At 44.3% G+C, this 27852-nt stretch overlaps 1 protein-coding gene across 4 annotated transcripts in view; it reads right to left on the bottom strand.

The window, feature by feature from the left end:
* ptprn2 (protein tyrosine phosphatase receptor type N2) overlaps positions 1–27852 on the bottom strand; it is a 949211-nt gene that overhangs the window by 848261 nt on the left and 73098 nt on the right. For all 4 annotated transcript variants that reach the window (XM_048556814.2, XM_059639614.1, XM_048556833.2 and 1 more), the window contains exon 2: positions 14764–14814. In XM_048556814.2, coding sequence (XP_048412771.1) covers positions 14764–14814 — 51 coding nt within the window. The remainder of the gene's footprint in view (positions 1–14763; positions 14815–27852) is intronic.

The following is a 27852-nucleotide window of genomic DNA, read 5'->3' as shown; positions in this document are numbered from 1 at the left end:
TCTACTCCATTTAGAAGCAGCATAGTGCATCTCCAACCCAAGCTCACTCTGAATGTCTGTGTGTGTCAGAGATAGGGGCTCCAGGCTGCAGAGAGGGGCTTGCATTATTGGAAAGCCACCATTGTGGCTGTGGCTGGTCCAGTGGAGGAATATTCCCTCCTCCCAATTTACATCCCGGTTACTGCACTGTTCATGTGCAGGCCAGGCTCTTGTAGTTGCCAAGCTGTATCAGCACCGTGTCCCCACCTCTCCTGGTGCGGCTGCGGAAACTGCGAGCTCTTTGATTGGGCCAACAACCTTGGAAGCCCACCCAAGCAGGGAACTCTAACTATGGCCAGTTAGCAGATGTATTCCAGAAGGTTGTGATGCTCATCTCACTGACGTTAAGTGCAGGCTCGGGATTCCCATATAATCCCAAAACCAGGGTCCCAAATCCCACAGAAAAACTCTATCCTATGTTTTTTTTCACACTCTATGGCAGTGCAGAATTTGTGAAATGGTGATATTATCACTTTCACTCCTACAATAGATGCGTGCAAACCTATTCATAGCCATGTGACATTACTTGGATTGCTCTCAGAGTTTATTTCCTTGTTACATTATTCACACATGAGATGTGGGCATCACTGTCCAGACTAGTGTTTATTGCCCATCCCTAATTGCCCAGAGGGCAGTTAAGAGACAACCACATTGCTGGGGGTCTGGAGTCACATGCAGGCCAGGCCAGGTAAGGATGGCAGATTTCTTTCCCTCAATGGCATTAGTGAACCAGATGGGTTTTTACAACAATTGACAGCTGTCACACAGTCCCTAATTTCAATTTCACTGAATTCAAATTTTACCATTTGACACGAAGATTAGTCCCATTACAACCCCAGTGACATTATCACTATACTACCACAATTACACGACAATAGCAACAGTTGACGTCTTGCCAAGGTATTAATTTTGGACGAGCAAAAACAATACTAGGCTTCACATACCTTCCTGTGATAGGCTTTGCTGCATCCAACCTGTTTTAAACAACCAAAGCAATGGCTTGGGAGCATGTATCTGCGTGAAAGAACCTTAGGAGTCTATGAATGATCACAAAACTCTCAATTCAGAGGGTGGTAAAACACTCTATCTTAATAGTTATTCTTCATACATTGGTTTCTCTCTAGCCTTTGTTAACCTTTTCCAACTGGTCTTTAGCTACATGCAAAAGAGATCTAGAGACCATTAGAAGCACGTTAGAAATTGTGCAATTTCAATCTCCGCTGAATTCAACCAACTGGACTTAAGTGAAATATATTTTTATGTTTCTTTTTCCGTGCACAAAATTGCCTCTAAAAATGCAGTGAAAGACTTGGTAATGTTAATTCCCAGCCTCAGCATTTACTGAAGACTGCTCACCATTTGGCAACTCTTCTGTTCCTGGAATCAGATGTAAGGCAACAGCATTACACAGGTAACAACACATAAGATGTAGCACGAGCACTGAGTTCAAATGCACTCAGGACTTTGCAACACAAAGTGAGGAGGTCTACAGTTTTTATATTGATGCTGAATTTCTTTCAGTACCATTACAGCAGATTTTTTTTAGCTTACACGTCTCTGTTATTTCAGATTTTAATTGATTTTTCTTTCTGATTCATAAGATTTGGAGTATTGCTCTCAGCTTTGGTCACCTTGTTGTAAGATGGTATTAAACTGGAAAGAATGAAGAATAAATTTGCAAGGATGTTGCCAGGACGCAAGGGACTGAGTTATATGGGGAGGTTGGATAAGATAGGACCTCTACTTTAGAGCGTAGGAACCTGAGGGGCAACTTTTTTACATAAGAGAGTGATATGCATATATAATAAGCTGGTTGAGGCAGGTATATTAACAACATTTAAAAGGCATTTGGAAGAATACATGGATAGGAGAGGTTTAGAAGTATACAGGCCAAGTACAGTCAAATGGGAGATAATAAAGTGTGGAGCTGGATGAACACAGCAGGCCAAGCAGCATCTCAGGAGCACAAAAGCTGACATTTCGGGTCTAGACCCTTCATCAGGCTGATGAAGGGTCTAGGCCCGAAACATGAGTTTTTGTGCTCCTGAGATGCTGCTTGGCCTGCTGTGTTCATCCAGCTCCACACTTTGTTATCTTGGATTCTCCAGCATCTGCAGTTCCCATTATCACAGTGAAATGGTGTTAGCATGGATAGATATTTTGGCCAGCATGGACCAGTTTGGGCTGAAGGGCCTGTCTCTGTGCTGTAGAACTTTATGACTCTATGACTCTAATTCAAGCTTTCATCTTTGTTCTTGCAGTAGATTCACCAACATTCAGATCTGAAACTGAAATGTCAGCTTGTGAAAACATCCTTGGGATTTAATTTTCTCCAATTTCATATTGTTCAACACATTTGTTTCAAATTCCTGTACATGCTCCTATAAAATTCTGCATTTTTTAAGTTGTGTGTTACAGAAGTGCAACACTTGTATTGACCAGAACAGCCATAAGAAGTAGGAACAGGAGTAGGCCGCTTGGTCCCCTGAGTCTGCTCCACCATTTAACAGGATCATAGCTCATCCGACATTCCTCAGACCCACTTTCCTGCCATTTCCCCTTAACCGTTGCCCAACTGGTCAAGGATCTGTCTACCTCAGTCTTAAATATACACAAGGACTCTACAACCCACAGCTTTCTGTGGCAGAGTTTCAACACTCACAACCCTCCAAGAGAAGAAATTTGTCTTCATCTCAGTCTTAAATTGGTGCCCTGTTATTCTGATTGATTTATTTCCAAAATGCAATTCCATTGAAGAACACCTGAACACATGCAAAAATAGGAGGAGAATAGAAAGAAAGAAATATTCTAGAATGTTCTGCTCCTATATCCTTTTGCCAAACGACTAGGTTTCTTTGCTAAATGTTAAATGGCATATTTCTTTTAGTTAAATACTTTATAAATGATAACATTTATCTCGGTTAAATATTCTCTAAGCAAATTCTCGACAAGCACTTCAGTTAATCTACGTTAACAACAGACATTTTTGTCCCATAAGTACTGTGTAGTAAAGCACTGTGCACACTTTTGGCCCCCATATTTATAAAAAGGATTTATTGGAGGCTGTTCAAAAGGGCCAATTGTTAGGGATTGACTTATCAAAAACAAAAAACAATTAAACAGGATTGGATAATAAAATGTGAGGCTGGATGAACACAGCAGGCCCAGCAGCATCTCAGGAGCACAAAAGGATTTACTCATTAGTGTTTAGAAGAATGAGGATTAATCTTATTGAAAAATACAAGTTTCTGAGGAGGCTTGATATGGTCGATGTTGAGAAGATGATTCCACCAGTGGTGAAATGTTGGACTGGTGGGACGTAGTTCCAGAATAAGGGGACAGTCATTTAAAACTGAGATGCAAACAATTTCTTTTCCCAGGGGATAGTGATTGTCTGGAATTCTCTACCCCAGAGAGCTGCAAGTATTAATTAGAAGAGGAAGTCAATAGGTTTTTGATAGATTGAGAGGTTAAGGCCTGTGAGGAGCTGGAATGAAAGAGGATTTAGAGGCCTGGGCTGGATCAAAATGATGATACAGAATGGTTGGGCAGGCTTAAAGGGGATAAATACCCAGCTTCTATTCCTTAGGTTTATTATTTTAAAATTCTCAATTAAACCAATGCTCAAACTTCAGATCTCAGAGAACACAAACCAAAAGACACAGACTGTCCTCTCGATGTAACCTTTCCCATTCAGGAATTATTCCGTCAATTCGTGCAGCACAGCTTCCGAGGTCAAACCTGACAGTAGTACCCAAAACTGAATACTATCCAAGCTGGCATCGGACCAAGGCTCTCTACGTCTAAAGCGTCACCTTCACACTTCTGAATTATTTTCTGACCTTGAGATAAAGGTCAACATTTTATCCAGCTTTCTGCCTACATGTTGTGCCTCTGGGACTGGGGTGGGGGAATAACATTACAATGGCTGCCATCCTGCGCATGCATAATGATGCTGGGTGGCAAAAACAGCATAAATGTCCCATTTCCACATGAAACAAGTAGTTGGTCAGGTGCCAAAAACAGCAGCCCACCTTCCATGCCTAAAAACAAATCACAACCAGGCAACTGAGCTTGTTAACAAGCCCACTGCTCCAAACGTCAGGCTGCTGTCATGACATTGGCAAAGGAAGGCAAGCACAAATAGGCAGGCTGCTTCTGTATCTGGGGAAAATCCAGCAAGGAAGGAGGAATGCCACCTTGGGACAGGATTGATGCCTTAAGACCATCGCAGTTTCCCACCACCCATCAACTTCCCAGTCTCCAAAACCTGAATGCTCCTGTCCCTCCCTAGGTAGCCTGTTCCTTTCCCACTGAAAAAGCTCGATACTCCTCATTCTGAAAGTAATGCTGCCTTCATCATGGAGATGCCTCAGTCCCAGTAGTGCCCCACTCTTGAGTTCTGGCAGGGCTTCCTTTCACTGAAGGGCAGAAGTCCCACTCCCAGCTTGTAAAGGCCATCCACAGCTTATTTTCACATGGGTTTGTGACCATCTGTGTATGGTGGGGATGGAAGCAGAAGGGGGCCAAACACTTATCCTGGAATAGCAGTCTGGAATGTGGAGTGGGCCAGGAAAATAGCAGGGAAATATTCCACTTGGGCTCCACAATGTGCATGGACAGGGAAGCTGCTCTTCATGTGATGAGATGTGTTGTCGTTCTATATTTTGCTAGAAACCTACCTTGAACTGATAAACTGGATGTAAGCTCTAACTACTTAACGGTATGTCACTGCATTGGTCAGTGGATTTGTTAGAAAGGTTCAGCAGAACTCCTTCACATAACAAGCTCCAAGACAGATTCTGTACTGGATGCTAGTCACATGCATCCTGGTTACCTACTCATTAGCATGTTCCTTCTTAAAGTGATATCAAACAGACGGAGAGTGACTGAGCTGATTAGGGTTGATTTTTTGAGGTCTCAGTCCCCTGCCATGTGGGCAGTCCATCCGCTTCATGGAGGTGTCCACCCTGCAGCAATACAGGACAGGGGGAAGGCCCCACCACTCCCAGGGTACCATATCCCAAACAGGGTGCCATGTGCAGGGAAGGATATCCACGGCGGGTCTGCATTCCACGGCTTTCTGAGCTTTAATTGCCTCTGCAGCATCCACCACTCCCCAATGGGCCTTTTGAGGTTGCCAATCTCCCAATACAGCCAACAGCGTTGGGCACCCATCCATCACCTTAAATAGACAATGAGCAGGAAATGGCCAAATCAGAGGCATCTTCTGGGAAAACCAGTGATCTGATCCTTCAGCAAAGAAGTGTTCAGGCCTCCCGTTAAGACCCGAGCTGTGGGAAAATCATATCCCTAACTTCTTTTCTTTTCAATATCACTGATGTTCAGCGCTAGAGGCTTGACACTTCACCAAGGTTTCTCAATAAAACAGACATGATCAATGATGGAGAGTTGATGTGATATGAAATTTGTTCCTTTGTTTAGAGCCAAAATATCTCGGCTTACTGAGAATTAAATCTACCACAAGGTTATGACAGTGTTATTTGGAGGAGAAATATTTGACAGGATGCTGGACGGGATCTGTGCTTTTCAATATGATGCGTTACATTATTTTACATTTACCTAGAAATGGGATTTCCTGTGTGATATTAGAAAGAAAATGTAGGAGATTATCTAGTGTAAATGTGTTGATCTATTTTAAGGCTATTAGGATTCCTATCTTCATTAAAACAGCACACAAAGGAGTTTTGCACAAATGGATTGTACAGTAGCAGAAATAAAATGTCACTGATCCTGTAAGTTATCAGGTTTCCATGTGAGCAGTGTGAAATCATGTTACTTATCATTGTCATTTTTTTTCTCAAAAGAAAATGGTGCTGCCTCCCTTAAAACAACAGGCACATTCTCAAGCTTAAAAAGTTCCCATTGCTCTTTAAGTCTGTGTTACAAAGTAACCTCTAAAAGCAATTGGTTAGCCTTTAGCTGACTCTCCCAAGCTCTGTTCTGTGTTCATTTGTCAAACTCACTGTAAAATCTATGGCTAAAGTTATGGGTGCCTTTTGGGATGTTTCTAATCTCCTCACCTTCAAGTATTTCCGCTGAGCTTGCTCGATCTGTGACCAACACTCAGGAGTCTAAACTACAACCTGTTTTTAAACAGTGTATATATTAAAATTAGACACAAAGGAGAAGTCAACAAATTAAAATCCAAAAGGAATATTATCACAGCAGTGGTGATGATGACAATACTTCTGATGTTTGGTTAAGCAGTTGTTATCTTGGTAACTAAAATGTGTCTATTTCACAGTTGAAAAATGTAAGTCTCAGCAATGTTTAATGACAGAATGTTTCCAGCGCAGAAGAAAGCCATTCAGCCTACCGTATCGATGCAGGGTCTCTGGAACAACGATTCAGACAGTCCCATTTATCTGCCTGTTTGCAATATTATTCTCCTCATCAGGTAATGATTCAATTATCTTTGGAAGCCATGGTTGAATTTACTTACAGCACACTGTTAGGCAACTCGTCACAAATCCTAACTACCAGCTGTATGACAATGTCTTTCTTCATGCAGCCATTACTCCATTTTCCAAGCACCATAAATTAGATATTAATCCTCTAGCTCCCAATCCATTTGCCAACAGGTACAATTTCTTCCTATCTACTCATCAGGATTTTGAATATATCTAACTGATATCATCTTAACATTTCTTTCTTCAAAAAGAACAGTCCCAGCTTCTCCAATCCATCCAAAATACTCAAGTTCCTCATTCCTAGAACCAAGTCTTTCATTATTTTTCCATGCCTTCTGCAATATTCTTCCAAAAGTTTGATGCCCCAAAACTAGACACCCATACACTGAAGCCAAATAGTGGTTAATGCAGGTTTCTCATGCTGTCAGTGATAATGGGAACTGCAGATGCTGGAGAATCCAAGATAACAAAGTGTGAAGCTGCATGAACACAGCAGGCCAAGCAGCATCTCAGGAGCACTCATGCTGTCCTTGCTTTTGTTCACAATACCCTGTAAGACAGCTGGGGTCATTTCAAATCCCAAAATAATGGCCTGCATCAAAATATTTAAATCTGCAGTCACCAGTTTTAAAGCAATTTAAGCCGGAAGGAGTAAGAACTATCTTGCAAACATCGCTGAAAAAAAACAAGCATTTTGGTGATGCTTTTTGTCTCCTACTTATCATCGGGACAATTCACCATAATACTTGTTTAATAAACCAACAGAGAGACTGTATGACAGGAAAGTGCTGGTGGTTTGAAGTGGTATCTGATTGATAGACGCATTGCCATGGAAACTGCATTAATTAATGATGGTTGAAATTCACAACCAGGCTTTGTTTACAGTTTAAACAAATTATAAATCACTGTGTTTAGCTCCAAGTTGGTGTTTTTGAGAACTGTCCTGATGTGGGAAAGACAAAATCCTTCGTAGAATCACAGAAGTGTAACAGCATGGAATGAGGCCAATCAGCCTGATATGTCTGTACCTTCTGCTCTTCAAATGACCATCATTACCTCCTGCCAACTGTCTGCCTGTTCTCTGTACCCTTGCTCATTATTTTTCTTCAAATCAGCAGTCAATGTTCTCTTGAATGCCTCAGTTGAACCTGTCTCCACTATACTTCCAGACAGAGCATTCATATCTTCACTACCTGCAGTGTAAAACATTTTTCTTGCATCACATTTTGCAAATCGCTTTAAACCTCTGCCTTCTGGCTCTTGATCCTTTTTCGAATGAGAACAGTTTCTCCCTATCCACTCCATCGAACGTGTTCATGATTTTGAAAACCTCTACCAAATCTGCTCACAGCTTTTTCCTCTGCAAGGAGAACAGTCCCAATCTCCTCGATCTATCCTCATCACTGAAAGCTCTCAGAGCTGGAGGCAGAATCGCCCTTTACAGCAATACTCAATTTCTGTACTGTTAAACAGCTCTAATGATCACTTACTGACACATGGTGCTGCCCTTTCCTGTAATGCGTACAGTCAACAGAAACTATCACTGTATTCAAAGACCAGCAGCAAATATTAGAATATTTACCAGGTCCCTTAATCACAAAGTAAGCCCACCAAATGGAAAAGGCTGAAATCCTGGGTGCTTTCTTATTGATTACAGTTGCCTCTTAGATTGTAAATACAATGCAGCAGTACCTGCATCATGTACAGAAAATCATCCAACTCTATTTCTTTCAGCGAATAACATTAACCAACATTGCAAGTGATCATGAAACAAGTGCCACTTTGGCATAAAACTTTAACGGGCATAAACCCCCATTGAAGTGTTCAGCAAGTCATTGACTAGTTGTCTAAGAGCTTCACGAGATGCCGTAATCCACTCTAAAACCTTCATCTGCATACTGAAACTGTGACCAAGTTAATTCTGTGTTTAGTCTAAATGAAAATGGTATTCATCATTCAGGCTGCTATTATTTATTAACAAGGACAACAACAAGTTTAAGGTCATTTAGTATTTAAAATTCAATTATAATGTTTTGCTAAGGGTGCATCATTTTTATTCAAGCAATTTCCCCTTCTAATTTTGTTGATATATAAGTGGAGAAATTCGATGATCCAATAGATTAGAGAGATGAAAACATGCCTCAAAGAATGGTGTGCGATAATCTTAGAGAGGAATGAGGCACTGCCAACTCTATCAATGCATCTTCGAACCACAGAATTAGGCACAAATCCATTTTGATGACCACATTTGACTTTCTATAACCAATACAGAATCAAGCAGATCCATCCAGGTTAGGAACTAACACAACTTATGAACTCCAGTTGCTTTGACTTAGTTCAATGAAGTGGTTTTCCAACACTTTCTGAATCCGTTTTGACATGAGCTTGTTTTTCTGGGCTGAACTGAGAAGTACTTTGTTTTATTGCTCCTGATTCTCTTATGATCACCTCAGGTCTCGCTAATGAAGTACATTCAGGACTATCTCTACAGGTTACATCACAGTAATCTTAACAGATCTACCATTATTCTTTCTTTAACTTTGTAAACACAGGGTCTAACTGCCATCATATAACTGCATTAGCTAGTCAAATTGTAGGAAGTTCACTTTGAGAACCATCTACCTCTGTTTCTACCTCAAACTTACTGTCTGTGACACATTCCGCTACTCTGACAATTTGACACACTTGTTTCTCCCTAGCCTCTTCACTACAATGATACCTTTTGAGTATGTTTACGTGACATAACTATTTCTTCTTTCTATAGTCAGGTGTATTTATCTGATTATCACCTTGCTAACCCTTCGAACCACGTTGTATGGATTACTGAATTTCATTTTCAGAGGTTCAACTTTCAAAAACAACGATTCAAATACTTCATCTCCCACTTGAAATGCTCCACTTGCTGAACATTTCTCTGTCCACTCTTTCATCTTTGTCTGTGAATAATTTCAAATGTCCTGTGCTATCCAATATGCACCTGAGTCTTTCCAGAAGCATGGACATGTAATCCAACATTGAGGATTTTTTTTCTTGTTCAGAAACTTCTCGCTAATCAATTTTAATTGGATTGGAACTCCAGTATCATGACCATATGGATGGAACTCACCAGATTTCTTTGTGGAAACTCTAGGAGTACATAGTAAGAAATAGGAACACAGGAATTCGGAGCAGGAATTCAGCCCTTTGAGCCCTTCCTCCATTTAACATGATCATGGCTGATCTCAACCCGGTGTCAACTCCACTTTCCTGCCTGCTCCCTATAGTCCTTTATCCCACTTTTCATCAGAAACATATCTATTTCTTTCTTGAATCTCTTGATTGATTCTGCCTCTATTGCGCACTAGGGCAGTGAGTTCCACAGATTCACAACCCTCTGAGAGAAGTAGGTTCTCCTCAACTCAAGTGACCTACCTCCTCTCACTCAATATCTATGACCTCCTGTTTGGAAGCTGTCCCACAAGGGAGAACATCTGTTCAGCATTTACCTTATTGATTGCCGTTAGCATTTTATACACATCAATCAGATGTCCCCCCTCACCCTTCTGAACTCCAGTGAGCACAAGCCCTTATCCCACAGCCCTTCTATCCCTCGGAATAACCTCGTGAACGTCCTCTGATCTACCTCCAGTGCCACCACATCCTTCCTCAAGTAAAGAGACCAAAACAGGAAACAATAGTCTAAGTGTAGTGACAAACAAAAAACTGCAGATGCTGGAATCCAAGGAAGACAAACAGGAGGCTGAAAGAACGCAGCAGGCCAGGCAGCATCTGGAGGAAAGGAGCAGTCAATGTTTCAGGTATTCTTGGTGTAGTCTCATCAATGCCTCCTACAATCTTACAACACTACTTTCATAATCCAGTCCTTTTGCAATAAATGCCAGGATTCCATTTGCTTTTCTTACTATACGTTGCACCTGCATACCCACTTTCTATACTTCATGCACAATGACACTCATATCCCTCTGCACTGCTACACTTTGATTCAGCTTCTCATTTAAATAATAACTTGACCTCTTTTTTTCCACTTAAAATGGACAACTTTGCATTTATTCACATTAAACTCCATCTGCCAGATTCTGGGCCAGTTCTAATTCTAATTTTCTCATTTCCTTTCCTTTCAATTCCATTTTTCATCATTTATCATTGTCCAATCTTTCCTTATTGATTAATGCCATCTCTAGTTTGTCCATTCTCTCTATACTCAAATATCTTTAAGTGTTACTGAATGTCACCCGATTCCAATGTTTTACTGCCCAGAGTACTCAGCCCCTCTGCATTTCCTCTAAAACCAAATGCCATGTTGGTGCCTCAATAATCTCTGCCTTGTCAGCTCTGCCAGCAATGCTATCTCCAATTTACCTATCATGTCAATTAAACTGGTCTTTCAAAGTCCCCTTAAGAATGCCAGTGACAACTTTGCCACTGCTCTTTCTCATCTTAAATGCAGCACAGAACACAGCATTTCTTTCACCTGTTATTGACTAATACCATACCCAAATCCTCAAAGCATCAATTTCAAATCACTCGATACTGCATGTTGTTATGCCTTACTGGGGTGGTGCACTGAAAATGAAGCCCTGTCATTCCCAGAATCATCATAAAAGTTAAAAATATTAATAATTATGCAAAATTCCCCAATTTACCTGTGTAGTAAAGCTTCTTTTATTGAAAGCAGGGGCTTAAAAATAATGACTATTTATTGCAAGTAAATAAATGCCAGCAATAGGTAAACAATTATAAACTCTCAGCATAGACTTTATTAGTTAAAACTCTAGACCTTTACAAACTCCCTGTTACACACACTTGCACACACAGACACAGACCATGAAAAATAAACAGGTATTATGGGTGGAGGGAAAGATTGGGAAGGGAGTGTTCACGGTGCCATTGAGATGGTTATTGTGTCAATCTGAAGGCTGTTACTTTGTCTTCCTTCTCCAAATGCTTTCACTTGGCTGCAGTTATTAATTCAAAATCACAGCTTGCAGCAACTGCGAAGATAAATATATTGGCTTTCTTCAGGTTTAAGGTGGTTTTAACTGCAGAGAACAGGACAGCTCCTGGACTGGTGGGGACCTGATGGCAGCTTCCCATCTTGTTTACAGGCCCAGGCTGTTCAGCTATCCGAGGACCAAATCACAGTTTCTGGTGGGGAGTGGGCTTTCATCATTGATGACTGGTCATTTGTCTACAGACCAATCATCTGCTTGTTGCCAGGCGGATCCAGCTCATCTGCACCTTCTCCTAGGATTGCTTGAACCAACAGCTTTATAAACAGCACTTACAATGAGTGCCAGGTTACTTGCTTTCTAAAACAAGCAGTAATCCTTCAGCAATCCTTGGTTTTCCATTTCAGTCCACAATTGAAAATACATAATACAAAAGATATGCTCTATACAGAATATAAAAATAGGCCAACAATACCTGAAAACCAGGAAGTTGATGGATGGGAGAAACTTTATGAAATTATCGCCAGGGAAGTGGTAATAAGCAAACTGATGGAACTGAGGGCTGGTCGGTCTATTAGTGCTGATGGGCTTCATGCTAGGGTCATGGAACAGGTGGCCGTGACAGAGGACCTTTTGGTGTCAATTTTCCAAAATTTGGTAGATTCAAGAATAACTCCATTAGGCCGAAAAATAGCAAATATAATTTATTCAAAAATGGAGAGAGGCAGGGAACAGGAGACGAAAGACCATTTAGTTTGACATCTGTTGTCGGGACAGAGTTGAGGCACATCAATTAAGGAAGTTACAAGTGATACTTGAAAAACCTCCAGATAATCAGGAGGAGTCAGTACGGATTTATGAAAGGGAGATTCCGGCAAACCAATTTATTGGAATTTTTTGAAGGATTACATTGTGCTGTGGATGAAAGGGCACCCCATTGAGGAACAATACTTAGATTTCCAAAGGGCATTTGACAAGGTTCCACATGAAACGTCATTATAATGAACTCTTGATTTGCACAAAGCGGGTAATATATAAACACAGATAGAAGATTGTTAGCTGGTGGAAAACAGAGTATGAATAAATGGGCCTTTTTTAAGACTTGCAGAATAAGGCAAGTGGTGTCCTGCAAAGATCTGTGCTCAGTCCTAATTTTCGTTACAATTTATACCAGTAACTTAGATGAGGGGATTGAAGGTATAAAGTTTGCAAATGACACAAAAGTAGAAAGGAAAGTGCGTTGTGAACATGATATTATAAGGAGCAGACCAATATAGATAGGTTGAGTAGTAGGCAAAAATCTGGCAGATGGGGTATCACATGGGAAAATGTGAAGTTGTTTTCCTTTGGCAACAAAAAATTTTAAAAGCAGGGAATTACTTAAATGGAAAATTATTGCCATGAGATACAGAGGATCTGGATGTTCTAGCGCACGGGTCTCAAAAAATTAGTATGCAGAGAGACAATCAGGAAGGCAAATGGAAAGCCAGACTTTATGAGAGAAACTGGATATGAAAGTAGAATTTTATGGTTCAGATATACAGGTGTGCAGCTTTGGTCTCCTAGTTTACTAGATTGATACCTGGAATGAGCAGGTTGTCCTATGAGGAAAGATTGGACAGACTGGAGTTGTTTTCATCAGAAATTGGAAGAGGATATTAGAAATTAAGAAAGAAACTGCTGGGAAAACTCAGCAGGTCTGTCAACATCTGTGGAGAGAAAGCAATGGTCTCGAGAAAGTAGATGCTTCCTTCCGTGGGTGAGTTCAGAACTCAGGGACATTGTTTTTTAATCAGGGGAACTCAGTTAGGGCACAGATGAAAGAATTTATTTTCTCTTTGTGCAACTTCTGGAACTCTTTACCTCAGAAGACTGTGGATGTATGGTCATCAAATATTTTAAAGGCAGACGTAGATACATTCTTGTTAAGGAAAGGAATCAAAAGGTATTGAGGATCATTGGGAACGTGGCTCAGAACCCAACCAGATCAGATAATCCTTTTGGACAGTAATGCAGGCTTGAAGGGCTGAATGGCCTAATTCTGCTGCTAGTTCTTATGTTCAGCTCCATCACAGAGTGACACTCAGAAACAAAATCTCGTTCCTACTTTAGCCTCAATTGAAATATTGCTTGCTGTTCTGGGCACAAGGAGGAATGTGAAAGGACTAGAGAGAGTGCAGATGAGGTTTACACAACAGCTACAGGGACAAAAAATTCCAGTTAACACAGCAAGTGGTAGAAACAGATTCAATTGAAGCATTCACAACTTCATTCAACAATTAATTGAAAAGGAATAATGTGCAGGCAGGGAGGAGGAAGGAGAATGATATGAAGTGAGATGCTCAGTTAGACAGCTTACACCAATACGAGAGGCCACACTGCCTCCTTCTGCACCGGCACCAACTCAGTAACCTTTGTTCTCAGGATATGGCCCACATTGGCCTGGCTGAATTTATCGCTTATTTCTGGCTGCCTTGAGAAGATGGTGGTGTGTTTTTTTTTCGTTGAGCCAGCATCTTTGTTCTTGGGAGTGTTCCCAAGGTAAGGCGAGGTAAGGAATTCCACTGACAAAACAGAAACATTGACGTAAGTGCAAGTTGACATGTGGAAATTGGGGAAGAAGATGGAGTGGTCTGTGCTCCCTTGACGTTGCTGCTTTTGTTCTTCTTGGCAATGAAGGTTGAAGGACCAGAAGGTGCTGTCCAATAAAGCTTAGTGAGTAGGTACAGTACATCCTGTCAATCGTGTACACTCACTGGTGGTTGGCAGGGTAGATGTTTGGTCGAGTATGCAAGCATTTTACGTGACCCTCTCTTTGCTGCTTACCATTAAGCTTTTTCAGTGTTTGTAAGAAGTAAAAAGTACACCATCACATTCTCAAATTGAGTAATGCAGATTGTAGAGAGGTTCTTAGGGCTTTGGAGTCTCTAAGCCAGTACTTCCAGCCGTACTACTGGTATGGTTAATCTGGTTAAGCCCCTGGTTAGGAGTGACACAGGGCCCACCATGGTGACTTGGCTTTTTAGCCTGGTGCAACACAACAGAGTGACTTGCCTCTCTCCGTTCTGTAACCATTCCGGGATGACACTCCAGGAATCAAACTGCGGACCTGCGATACTGGATTGCTTAGTCGATAATAACTTAGCAAGCTACAGAGGAGCCATGGGGTCTGTCTCAAATGTGCCAGCTAAACTACACAAGGTAAAGCTGCAGCAAAGGATTTGGTGGATAAACACACTGCAATTTGTGGCTGACAATTATCACGGAAACTCATCAGTTTAACAGCAGCATTCTGGCATCCGCAAGTACAAACAACCTCAGAAAGTGTAGAAATTACTCACCATTTACACAGATCTCATAGGGTTTGCACACATCAGCTTCAAACAAGCAGCCTGCAAGAGAACAGAAGTCAAACTATTATAAATAAAACTAAATCCAGACAGACTAGCCTCAAAAATATACCTTCAGAGACCAGCATATTTACTAACTATAATTTCCAACAGTCACCAAATAAAACTCAGTGCAACTGAGATACATTTTTGATGGCCTCTCTCAACACACACTCTTTCTCTACTCCAACATCAACCTTCCAGCAAGGTTCATACTTTACCCTCTGAAACACCACTCACTCTCACTCACCCACTACAAACCTCTGCCCTGCCCTCTCCTGCTCACTCACCTCTCAGGACACATCACCAGCTTTGCCCCACCTGCACCAGCACTGTGCCAAAACACTTCCATCTCACACAATGCTTCCCTCTCTCTCTTCAGGAGGTGATGGCCTAATGGTATTATCACTAGACTGTCAATCCAGGGAGCCGGCCAATGTTCTGGAGACCTGGGTTTGAATCCCGCTATGGCAGATAGTGGCATATGAATTCAGTTAAAAACTGGAGAGTCAGATGGTGACCGTGACATCGTTGCCAAATGTCGGGAGAAAGTCCATCTGAGTTACTGATGTCCTTTAGGGTCAGAAATTGCCATCCTTACCTGGCCTACATGTGACTCTGGGCAATTAGGAATGGGCGATAAATGTTGGCCTGGACAGTGATGCCCTCATCCCGTGAATGGATTTTAAAAAGCCCACAATGCGGAAGAGGTGGTCGGGTACTCACCATTCTGTTCTGTCCTTCCTACAAGGTAAGGGTCCCAGCACCGGTCGGTGACAACCCCAAAAGCTCATGGTGATGCCAAAACACACATGTCCTGCGCACCGAGGAAGAAGCACTGTCTACAGCTGGGCTACTCTCCCAGTCAGTGTGTTCATTCCATGACAGAGCACCTACCCTTGTTTACAACACTTTCCCAAAGCTAAGAGCCTTGCCCTACCCTACAGCTTCTCCTCTGCTAACTTGGTGGAAGAAGCCACAAGTTCTCAGAGGATGCACGTGCCAGGCTGCCTCCTGCACCCTCCACCAGCTCAGATACTGACCCCTCCGTGGGTATGTACAGTCAGGAATACACACTAGTCACTGCCATGTGTTCGCAGGAACAGTTACCCCAGGTGGCTGGCACATGGAGGACTGCCAGAGACTACCAACCTGCTTGACCCCAGGCAGAGAGGACCCCATATGCCAAAATACACCAAGCATATTCGGGCTCCTCGAGCCACAATGTCTCTGAGGTCATCCAATCTAAACTCCAAGACCAACGGGCTCTCCTATATGGCGTCTTCCCTCTGCCCCAACTGCAGACCCTAGGGCTATTCATTTGTGGAATGTGGGTGTCTCTGGCTGGCCCCACATTTAGTGCCCATCCACAGTTGCCCCTGAGAAGGTGCTCTCTTGAACTGCTGCAGTCCATTTGGTATAGGTAAACCCACAAAGCCATCAGGGAGAGAGGCTTTGACCCAGTGATAGGGAAGGACAGTGAGTGCCTTGGAGGGGAACTTACAAGTGTCAGCGTTTGCATGTAACTGCTGCCCTTATCCTTCTAGATGCTTGTGGCCTTAGGCCTGGAAGGTGAATTTCTGCATGGCAGCTTGTCAATGGTAAACATTACTGCAAGTGACCATCCTCGGTGGAGAGAGCGAACACTTGAGGCTGTGGTGCCAATCAAAAGGGTTGTTTTGTCCTGGATGTTGTCAAGTTTCTTGAGATGTCATTGTGTGGAGGCTGTATCAGTTCTTTTAAAGCTGCCGAAGGTGTTTTGCTGGTTTGCTATGTTGTTACCGTACTTGGTGCTTCTACAAAGACCACAGCTACATTACATTGGGGAGAATGGGCATGCTCTTGGTTCTGTAATTCCCTGGCACTATTAAGCACTATCCCTCACTCTCCACAACAATCAAAGCTGACCTGTGGTTTAGCCAGTTTTGGGAAAATTCTGGCAGTTGGAGAATAGTTTATTAAAGAGTAACAGCAAAGTTGACTCTGACTATGGGACAACTGGGGCACTGACCAGCTGTACGGGATACCTAATTAGAAACTTTCATTGCTGAGTCAACAATGAAATCAATTCCTTGTCTTGAAAAAAAAACCTTGAATATACAAAAATTTCCGTAACATTTCACCTGTAACCCGAAAGAAAATCTTCAAACCATGACACATAGAGAACATCAGCAAGCACACATGCAGTTTTCCAGGCAACGTTCTATTTGTGATAACAAGGTGTAGAGGTGGATGAACACAGCAGGCCAAGCAGCATCAGAGGAGCAGGAAGGCTGACGTTTCAGGTCTGGACCCTTTTCTGAAGGGTCCAGACCCAAAACATTAGCCCTCTTGCTCCTCTGATGCTGTTTGGCCTGCTGTGTTCATCCAACTCCACTCCTTGTTACCTCAGATTCTCTAACATCAGCAGTTACTACTATCTCAATGTTCTATTTGTAATCATTTCTCTCTGTGAGGTTTCACAGGGCCTGCAGCCTGCTGGGCAAACAGGCAACTTGATAGCTGGGTCTTTACCATTACCAATTTTAAATAGCTGCCTATGAGTGTGGAATAGCAGCCCGGGGTCACTGTCCTCTCTGTATGATGAAAAACTTCAAAGCGAGGTCATTATCTGATTGGTGATGAATAAGGATAAGGGGAAGTGCAATGAGGCCCGGGTTTTCTGTGAACACCAGCTGCTGGAAGTAAGCTGGTGGGTGTAGGAGGCCAACGGTGCATTGACCTTCATAGCAGGACAATTCACATATAGAAGTGGGAATGGCTTGCTACAACTGTACAGGGCTTAGGGAAGACCACACTTGGAGTACTGTCACAGAATTATTCCAGCATAGGAGCAGATTATTTGGCCCATCATGCCTGCACTGGCTCTATTACCTGAGATAATGGGAACTGCAGATGCTGGAGAATTCCAAGATAATAAAATGTGAGGCTGGATGAACACAGCAGGTCAAGCAGCATCTCAGGAGCACAAAAGCTGACGTTTTGGGCCTAGACCCTTCATCAGAGAGGGGGATGGGGAGAGGGAACTGGAATAAATAGGGAGAGAGGGGGAGGCGGACTGAAGATGGAGAGTAAAGAAGATAGGTGGAGAGAGTGTAGATGGGGAGGTAGGGAGGGGATAGGTCAGTCCAGGGAAGACGGACAGGTCAAGGAGGTGGGATGAGGTTAGTAGGTAGCTGGAGGTGCGGCTTGGGGTGGGAGGAAGGGATGGGTGAGAGGAAGAACCGGTTAGGGAGGCAGAGACAGGTTGGACTGGTTTTGGGATGCAGTGGGTGGGGGGGAAGAGCTGGGCTGGTTGTGTGGTGCAGTGGGGGGAGGGGACAAACTGGGCTGGTTTAGGGATGCAGAAGGGGAAGGGGAGATTTTGAAACTGGTGAAGTCCACATTGATACCATTGGGCTGCAGGGTTCCCAGGCGGAATATGAGTTGCTGTTCCTGCAACCTTCGGGTGGCATCATTGTGGCAGTGCAGGAGGCCCATGATGGACATGTCATCTAGAGAATGGGAGGGGGAGTGGAAATGGTTTGCGACTGGGAGGTGCAGTTGTTTGTTGCGAACTGAGCGGAGGTGTTCTGCAAAGCGGTCCCCAAGCCTCCGCTTGGTTTCCCCAATGTACAGGAGGCCGCACCGGGTACAGTGGATGCAGTATACCACATTGGCAGATGTGCAGGTGAACCTCTGCTTAATGTGGAATGTCATCTTGGGGCCTGGGATAGGGGTGAGGGAGGAGGTGTGGGGACAAGTGTAGCATTTCCTGCGGTTGCAGGGGAAGGTGCCGGGTGTGGTGGGGTTGGAGGGCAGTGTGGAGCGAACAAGGGAGTGCCCACCCTCCTGCAAAAATTCCATCCCCTATTCCCAATTCCTCCGCCTCCGCCGCATCTGCTCCCACGATAAGACATTCCACTCCCGCACATCCCAGATATCCAAGTTCTTTAAGGACCGCAACTTTCCCCCCAACGTGATCGAGAACGCCCCTGACCGCGTCTCCCGTATTTCCCGCAACACATCCCTCACACCCCGCCCCCGCCACAACCACCCTAAGAGGATCCCCCTCGTTCTCACACACCACCCTACCAACCTCCAGATACAACGCATCATCCTCCCGACACTTCCGCCATTTACAATCCGACCCCACCACCCAAGACATTTTTCCATCCCCTCCCCTGTCTGCTTTCCGGAGAGACCACTCTCTCCATGACTCCCTTGTTCGCTCCACACTGCCCTCCAACCCCACCACACCCGGCACCTTCCCCTGCAACCGCAGGAAATGCTACACTTGTCCCCACACCTCCTCCCTCACCCCTATCCCAGGCCCCAAGATGACATTCCACATTAAGCAGAGGTTCACCTGCACATCTGCCAATGTGGTATACTGCATCCACTGTACCCGGTGCGGCTTCCTCTACATTGGGGAAACCAAGCGGAGGCTTGGGGACCGCTTTGCAGAACACCTCCGCTCTGTTCGCAACAAACAACTGCACCTCCCAGTCGCAAACCATTTCCACTCCCCCTCCCATTCTCGAGATGACATGTCCATCATGGGCCTCCTGCACTGCCACAATGATGCCACCCGAAGGTTGCAGGAACAGCAACTCATATTCCGCCTGGGAACCCTGCAGCCATATGGTATCAATGTGGACTTCACCAGTTTCAAAATCTCCCCTTCCCCTACTGCATCCCTAAACCAGCCCAGTTCGTCCCCTCCCCCCATTGCACCACACAACCAGCCCAGCTCTTCCCCCCCACCCACTGCATCTCAAAACCAGTCCAACCTGTCTCTGCCTCCCTAACCGGTTCTTCCTCTCACCCATCCCTTCCTCCCACCCCAAGCCGCACCTCCAGCTACCTACTAACCTCATCCCACCTCCTTGACCTGTCCGTCTTCCCTGGACTGACCTATCCCCTCCCTACCTCCCCACCTATACTCTCCTCTCCACCTATCTTCTTTACTCTCCATCTTCGGTCCGCCTCCCCCTCTCTCCCTATTTATTCCAGAACCCTCTCTCCATCCCCCTCTCTGATGAAGGGTCTAGGCCCAAAACGTCAGCTTTTGTGCTCCTGAGATGCTGCTCGGCCTGCTGTGTTCATCCAGCCTCACGTTTTATTATCCTGGCTCTATTACCTGTTACCTTTTCCCCACAGCCCTGTACACCATTTCCATCCAGGTCACTATCCAATGCTCTTTTGAGAGCCTCAATTGAACCTGCCTCCTTCTCATTTCGAGGCAGTGCATTCCACACTCTGACTATTCACTGACTGAACATTTTTTTCTCATGTTTGTTTCTCTTACAGATCACTTTGAAGCTATCCATAAGTGGAAACAGCTTCTCCCTAGTTTCTCTTCCCAGCCCAATCATGATTTTGAAAACCTCTGTACAACCAGTAAGTCTCACGTCTGTCGCCTGCAAGGTGTTAGAAAGGATTCTGAGGGATAGGATTTATGACCATCTGGAAGAGCATGGCTTGATCAAATGCAGTCAACACGGCTTTGTGAGGGGCAGGTCATGCCTCACAAACCTTATCGAGTTCTTTGAGGATGTGACTAGAAAAGTTGATGAGGGTCGAGCTGTGGATGTGGTGTATATGGACTTCAGCAAGGCATTTGATAAGGTTCCCCATGGTAGGCTCATTCAGAAGGTCAGGAGGAATGGGATACAGGGGAACTTCGCTGTCTGGATACAGAATTGGCTGGCCAACAGAAGACAGCGAGTGGTAGTAGAAGGAAAATATTCTGCCTGGAAGTCAGTGGTGAGTGGGGTTCCAAAGGGCTCTGTCCTTGGGCCTCTACTGTTTGTAATTTTTATTAATGACTTGGATGAGGGGATTGAAGGATGGGTCAGCAAGTTTGCAGACGACACAAAGCTTGGAGGTGTCGTTGACAGTATAGAGGGCTGTTGCAGGCTGCAGCGGGACATTGACAGGATACAGAGATGGGCTGAGAGGTGGCAGATGGAGTTCAACCTGGATAAATGCGAGGTGATGCATTTTGGAAGGTCGAATTTGAAAGCTGAGTACAGGATTAAGGATAAGATTCTTGGCAGCGTGGAGGAACAGAGGGATCTTGGTGTGCAGATGCATAGATCTCTTAAAATGGCCACCCAAGTGGACAAGGTTGTTAAGAAAGCATATGGTGTTTTGGCTTTCATTAACAGGGGGATTGAGTTTAAGAGTTGTGAGATCTTGTTGCAACTCTATAAAACTTTGGTTAGACTGCATTTGGAATACTGTGTCCAGTTCTGGTCGCCCTACTATAGGAAAGATGTGGATGCTTTGGAGAGGGTTCAGAGGAGGTTTACCAGGATGCTGCCTGGACTGGAGGGCTTATCTTATGAAGAGAGGTTGACTGAGCTCGGTCTCTTTTCATTGGAGAAAAGGAGGAGGAGAGGGGACCTAATTGAGGTATACAAGATAATGAGAGGCATAGATAGAGTTGATAGCCAGAGACTATTTCCCAGGGCAGAAATGGCTAGCACGAGGGGTCATAGTTTTAAGCTGGTTGGAGGAGAGTATAGAGGGGATGTCAGAGGCGGGTTCTTTACACAGAGAGTTGTGAGAGCATGGAATGCGTTGCCAGCAGCAGTTGTGGAAGCAAGGTCATTGGGGACATTTAAGAGACTGCTGGACATGCATATGGTCACAGAAATTTGAGGGTGCATACATGAGGATCAATGGTTGGCACAACATCGTGGGCTGAAGGGCCTGTTCTGTGCTGTACTGTTCTATGTTCTATGTTCTAACTCCTCTGAGCCCTCTTCTCTTCCAGGTGAACTGTCTCAATTTCTTCAACCCATCCTCATGACTTCTCATTGCTGGGACCAGTCATGTAAATCACTTCTGCACTCTTTCCAATGCATTATTACCTTTGCTGCAGGGTGGTACCTAGAGGTGTATGCTGTCCTCCAGTTCAGGCCAAATGAGTGGGATGTACAGGTTCAACATCACCTCCCTACTCTCATACTCTCTGCCCATATTAATAAAGCTGAGGGCACTGTGTGCTTTATCAACTGCTCTCGCCATGGGTCCTGTGACCTTCAATGATCTGCGTACACATCCACCCAGGCCCTCCTGTTCTTGCACCTCTTGATCTGAATGGCTCAGCATTTCTTAGACCAGATGAGAAGCAGCCATACATATTGCTGTGGGTCTGGAGTTACACGTTCGCCAGGCCAGGTAAGGATGGCAGACTTCCTACCCTGGAGGGCACTGGCAAACGAGACAATTCTTGATAGTTTCATGGTATCCTGGTCAATACCCATGCATCACTAAAATATGTTTGATTTGCACACCCAAAATGAAAAGAAATGGTGATTGTATTTCAAAGGAAAAATGACTTTGTTTTGTCCAAGCTGAGCAAATAAAATATCCTGAAGGATATTGGTGCACTTTGCACTGCACTTTGACCACAATCCAGTAGTTTCCTAGTCATTATTACGGATCCTGGAGAAAAAAATATTTGGGCAGGATTGTTACAATGTCAAGCTTGTATCATAGCAAATGGCTAAGACCAAGATATTGAAATTGTTGAAAGAATAAGCAGCTGAACAGCTGAAGCAGAGGACGATGTACCGCTACCTAGGGAAAATAGATTACCAGTGGAACACTCTTACAATGAACCAGCACAGTCACATGGCCCAAACAGTTTTCAGACATAATGGAAACTGCAGATGCTGGAGAATTCCAAGATAATAAAATGTGAGGCTGGATGAGCACAGCAGGCCAAGCAGCATCTCAGGAGCACAAATGCTGACGTTTCGGGCCTAGACCCTTCATCAGAGAGGGGGATGGGGAGAGGGAACTGGAATAAATAGGGAGAGAGGGGGAGGCAGACCGAAGATGGAGAGTAAAGAAGATAGGTGGAGAGAGTATAGGTGGGGAGGTAGGGAGGGGATAGGTCAGTCCAGGGAAGACGGACAGGTCAAGGAGGTGGGATGAGGTTAGTAGGTAGATGGGGGTGCGGCTTGGGGTGGGAGGAAGGGATGGGTGAGAGGAAGAACCGGTTAGGGAGGCAGAGACAGGTTGGACTGGTTTTGGGATGCAGTGGGTCGGGGGGAAGAGCTGGGCTGGTTGTGTGGTGCAGTGGGGGGAGGGGACAAACTGGGCTGGTTTAGGGATGCAGTAGGGGAAGGGGAGATTTTGAAACTGGTGAAGTCCACATTGATACCATATGGCTGCAGGGTTCCCAGGCGGAATATGAGTTGCTGTTCCTGCAACCTTCGGGTGGCATCATTGTGGCAGTGCAGGAGGCCCATGATGGACATGTCATCTCGAGAATGGGAGGGGGAGTGGAAATGGTTTGCGACTGGGAGGTGCAGTTGTTTGTTGCGAACTGAGCGGAGGTGTTCTGCAAAGCGGTCCCCAAGCCTCCGCTTGGTTTCCCCAATGTACAGGAGGCCGCACCGGGTACAGTGGATGCAGTATACCACATTGGCAGATGTGCAGGTGAACCTCTGCTTAATGTGGAATGTCATCTTGGGGCCTGGGATAGGGGTGAGGGAGGAGGTGTGGGGACAAGTGTAGCATTTCCTGCGGTTGCAGGGGAAGGTGCCGGGTGTGGTGGGGTTGGAGGGCAGTGTGGAGTGAACAAGGGAGTCACGGAGAGAGTGGTCTCTCCGGAAAGCAGACAGGCGTGGGGATGGAAAATTGTCTTGGGTGGTGGGGTCGGATTGTAAATGGCGAAAGTGTCGGAGGATGATGCGTTGTATCCGGAGGTTTGAAGGGTGGTGTGTGAGAACGAGGGGGATCCTCTTAGGGCGGTTGTGGCAGGGGCGGGGTGTGAGGGATGTGTTGCGGGAAATACGGGAGACGCGGTCAAGGGCGTTCTCGATCACTGTGGAGGGAAAGTTGCGGTCCTTAAAGAACTTGGACATCTGGGATGTGCGGGAGTGGAATGTCTTATCGTGGGAGCAGATGCGGCGGAGGCGGAGGAATTAGGAATAGGGGATGGAATATTCAGACTTCCTAGATTTTTATTTTTGGAAAATTATTTTCAAAGGAAACATTTCATCAGATTTCATAAAATCTCCACAATTGGGTAATGAAAATGACAAATCCTGTTCTCAACTACTTAACAGAATAAAGTGAAGTAAAGTCAAAAATTGCCTGATTATTGAGCTGAAAGACATTGACGATGGCAGGATGACAGTCAATGGGGTAGAAAGATTCCACATCCAAACCTATTTTGTGACTACCCGGTCATTGAGAGATGGGTTTTCAATTAGTTTGGGCTGGTAGGATATAAGGAACAAATTAACTCAGTCTTATTAGCAGGCAGCGAGGAACAGAAAATTTAATTTTGTGTAATACAACACTTCTTTCATTTGGAGCTAACCACATTATTATTGGACAATGAACAGATGGGGCCAATCATTCAATATTTCACAGTGAGTGGTTGGAACGATTTTGCCTGGCCATAATCCTTTCAGCCGAGCTGCACAGTTTTCCCCCGTTGAGTAACCTAGCTGGGTAGACACAACAAAATTTTAAAATAGGAAATGCACCCATGTACAAAATCTGCCTTAAGGCGGTCTTTTCTTCATCGCTGTACTTGTGTGTGCATTGCGTAGTCTGCCTTCACAATCACACTCCACTGTAGGTTCAGTCTGTTGCACAGCATGATGTTACTGGAGCACATTTGGTACGGAACTGCCACTTGTACATTCAAGAGTCAAGTCTAATGTTTAATTCAAGTATTACAAAATAAAGAAGGTTAATGCATATTGAACTACATGAAGCAATATGGCATTCTCTTTCTCATTCCCATTCAGTACTCAAAGGTCGTTTTGTTGAAGTATCCCTCCTATGGAGCTGGCAGCCCTATGACTAGAATAGAAAAATTCCCTGCATAAGGCCATAAGACATAGGAGTAGAAGTAAGGCCATTCGGCCCATCGAGCCCACTCTACCATTTAAATCATGGCTGATGGGCATTTCAACTCCACTTCCCTGTACTCTCCCTGTAGCCCTTGATTCCTTGTGAGATCAAGAACTTATCAATCTCCGCCTTGAAGACATTTAACGTCCCGACCTACACTGCACTCCGTGGCAATGAATTCCACAGGCCCATCACTCTCTGGCTGAAGAAATGTCTCCTCATTTCCATTTTAAATTTACCCCCTCTAATTCTAAGGCTGTGCCCACCAGTCCTAGTCTTCCCGCCTAGTGGAAACAACTTCCCAGCGTCCACCATTTCTAAGCCATACATTATCTTGTAAGTTTCTATCAGATCTCCCCTCAACCTTCTAAACTCTAATGAGTACAGTCCCAGGATCCTCAGCCGTTCATCGTACGTTAAACCTGCTATTCCAGGGATCATCCATGAGAATCTCCGCTGGACACGCTCCAGGGCCGCTATGTCCTTCCTGAGGTGTGGGGCCCAAAATTGGACACAGTATTCTAAATGGGGCCTAACTAGAACTTTATAAGTCTCAGAAGCACATCACTGCTTTTATATTCCAACCCTCTTGAGATTAATGACAACATTACATTCGCTTTCTTAATCACAGACTCTACCTGCAAGTTAACCTTTAGAGAATCCTGCACCAACACTCCCAGATCCCTTTGTACTTCTGCTTTACGAATTTTCTCACCATTTAGAAAATAGTCCATGCCTGTATTCTTTTTTCCAAAGTGCAAGACCTCGCATTTGCTCACGTTGAATTTCATCAGGTGTTTCCTGGACCACTCTCCTAAACTGTCTAAATCTTTCTGCAGCATCCCCACCTCCTCAGTACTACCTGCCTTTCCAACTAACTTCGTATCATTGGCAAACTTTGCCAGAATGCCCCCAGTCCCTTCATCCAGATCATTAATATATGAAGTAAACAGCTGCGGCCCCAACACTGAACGCTGCGGGACACCACTTGTCACGGGCTGTCATTCCGAAGAAGAGCCTTTTATCCCAACTCTCTGCCTTCTGTCAGACAGCCAATCCTCAATCCAAGCCAGTAGCTCACCTCGAACACCATGGGCCCTTACCTTACTCAGCAGCATCCCATGAAGCACCTTTTCAAAGGCCTTTTGGAAGTCTAGATAGACAACATCTACTGGGTTTCCCTGGTCTAACATACTTGTTACCTCTTCAAAGAATTCTAACAGGTTTGTCAGGCACGACCTCCCCTTACTAAATCCATGCTGACTTGTTCTAACCCAACCCTGCACTTCCAAGAATTTAAAAATCCTTTCCTTAACAATGGATTCTAGAATTTTACCAACAACCGAGGTTAGGCTAATCGGCCTACAATTTTCCATCTTTTGTCTTTATCCTTTCTTAAACAAAGGTGTTATAACAGCGATTTTCCAATCATCTGGGACTTTCCAGACTTCAGTGACTTTTGAAAGATCGCAACCGAAGTCTCCACTATTCCCTCAGCCACTTCCCTCAGAACTCTGGGATGCAGCCCATTGGGGCCAGGAGATTTATCAATTTTTAGACCTTTTAGCTTTCTAGCACTTTCTCTTTTGTAATGCCTACCATACTCAACTCTGCCCCCTGACTCTCCCTAATTGTTGGCATACTACTCATGTCTTCCACTGTGAAGACTGACGCAAAGTACTTATTAAGTTCTTCAGCTATTTCCTTATCTCCCATCACTAGCCTTCCAGCATCAATTTGGAGCGGCCCAATGTCTACTTTTGCCTCTCGTTTGTTTCTTATGTCCTGAAAAAACTTTTACTATCATTTCTAATATTACTAGCTAGCCTACCTTCATATTTGATCCTCTCCTTCCTTATTGCTCTCTTTGTTATCCTCTGTTTGTTTTCGTAGACTTCCCAATCTTCTGATTTCCCAATGCTCTTGGCCACTTTATAGGCTGTCTCTTTTCCTTTGATACATTTCCTAACTTCCTTTGTCAGCCATGGCTGTCTAATCTCACCCCGGATAATCTTTCTTTTCTTTGGGATGAACCTCTGACTGTGTCCTCAATTACACTCAGAAACACCTGTTATTTTTGCTTTACTGTCTTCCCCGCTAGGCTCTGCTTCCAGTCAATTTTCGTCAATTCCTCTCTCATGCCCCTGTACTTACCTTTATTTAACTGTAACACCATTACATCCGATTTTGCCTTCTCTCTTTCAAACTGCAGACTGAACTCTACCATATTATGATCGCTGCCTCCGAAGTGTTCCCTTACTTTAAGATCTTTTATGTGTCTCCTGCATCTGCATTTAGAAAGTTCATCAATACTTCGTCAAATTTTTTCTGGGGTCATGTTCACCTTTAAGGAATCCCCTTCAGTTTCAACACATTGCGGCACTTTATCCCATGAAAACGGCAGGGCCATGCTGTCTCACAGAAACCTGCATCAGTTCCAAGACTAAGTGGGCAGCCCCCATGACTTTGACAGCTATATCCGAACCTCACAGGGTAATGGCACAACACACCGCTTGCTAAACGTACAAAATCAGAGAACAACTGTCTTCCCAGACTTGTAAATTGTAACATCCAGCTGGAGAACTGGTACAGGAGGGAGGGAATCAGATTTCTGAGACATTCCAGTTATTCCAGGATAGGTTGGTGCCCAACATTCCCACTAATTATCGTTACAGTGAATGCCATGGTCTGTATGCTGAGGGTCAATCACCATGCACCAACAGTTTAGCGGGCACACAGCCGCAGGGCTTAGAGGGAATACAGTCGGACTGCATCTTAGCCAGACAGGAGCTAATGTCCTTGTAGGGACATTCATGAGCGCTGTTGAGGAGGGTTTAATCTAGATCGGCAAGGGTACTGGAATCAGAGAGGGAGCTCAAATTTGTGGGAAGCAACGCTGGTAAAAAAGGAAGAAGAAAGCAAAAACAGAAGACATGAAAAGCATCCAACAGGGTCAGAATAGAGAACTGTGTTAAAGATTTTAAAGGCACACTGTCTGAATACACATAGCATTTGCAAAACAGGCTGTTGCCTTGAAGGCACAAATTGAAGTTTGATTTGACTACCATTAGAAAGATGTGTCAGCGATGTGACCAAGATTGGAAACTGAATATCCAAGAGGAGTCAGCATTGAGGAGGGACAGGCAAGAGAGGAAAAGGAGATGGCCCAGC

Source organism: Stegostoma tigrinum, chromosome 2 (assembly GCF_030684315.1).
Source record: "Stegostoma tigrinum isolate sSteTig4 chromosome 2, sSteTig4.hap1, whole genome shotgun sequence".
Lineage (NCBI taxonomy): Eukaryota > Metazoa > Chordata > Chondrichthyes > Orectolobiformes > Stegostomatidae > Stegostoma > Stegostoma tigrinum.
The sequence above is the reverse complement of the archived record's forward strand: the minus strand, read 5'-3'. Positions and strand labels throughout refer to the sequence as shown.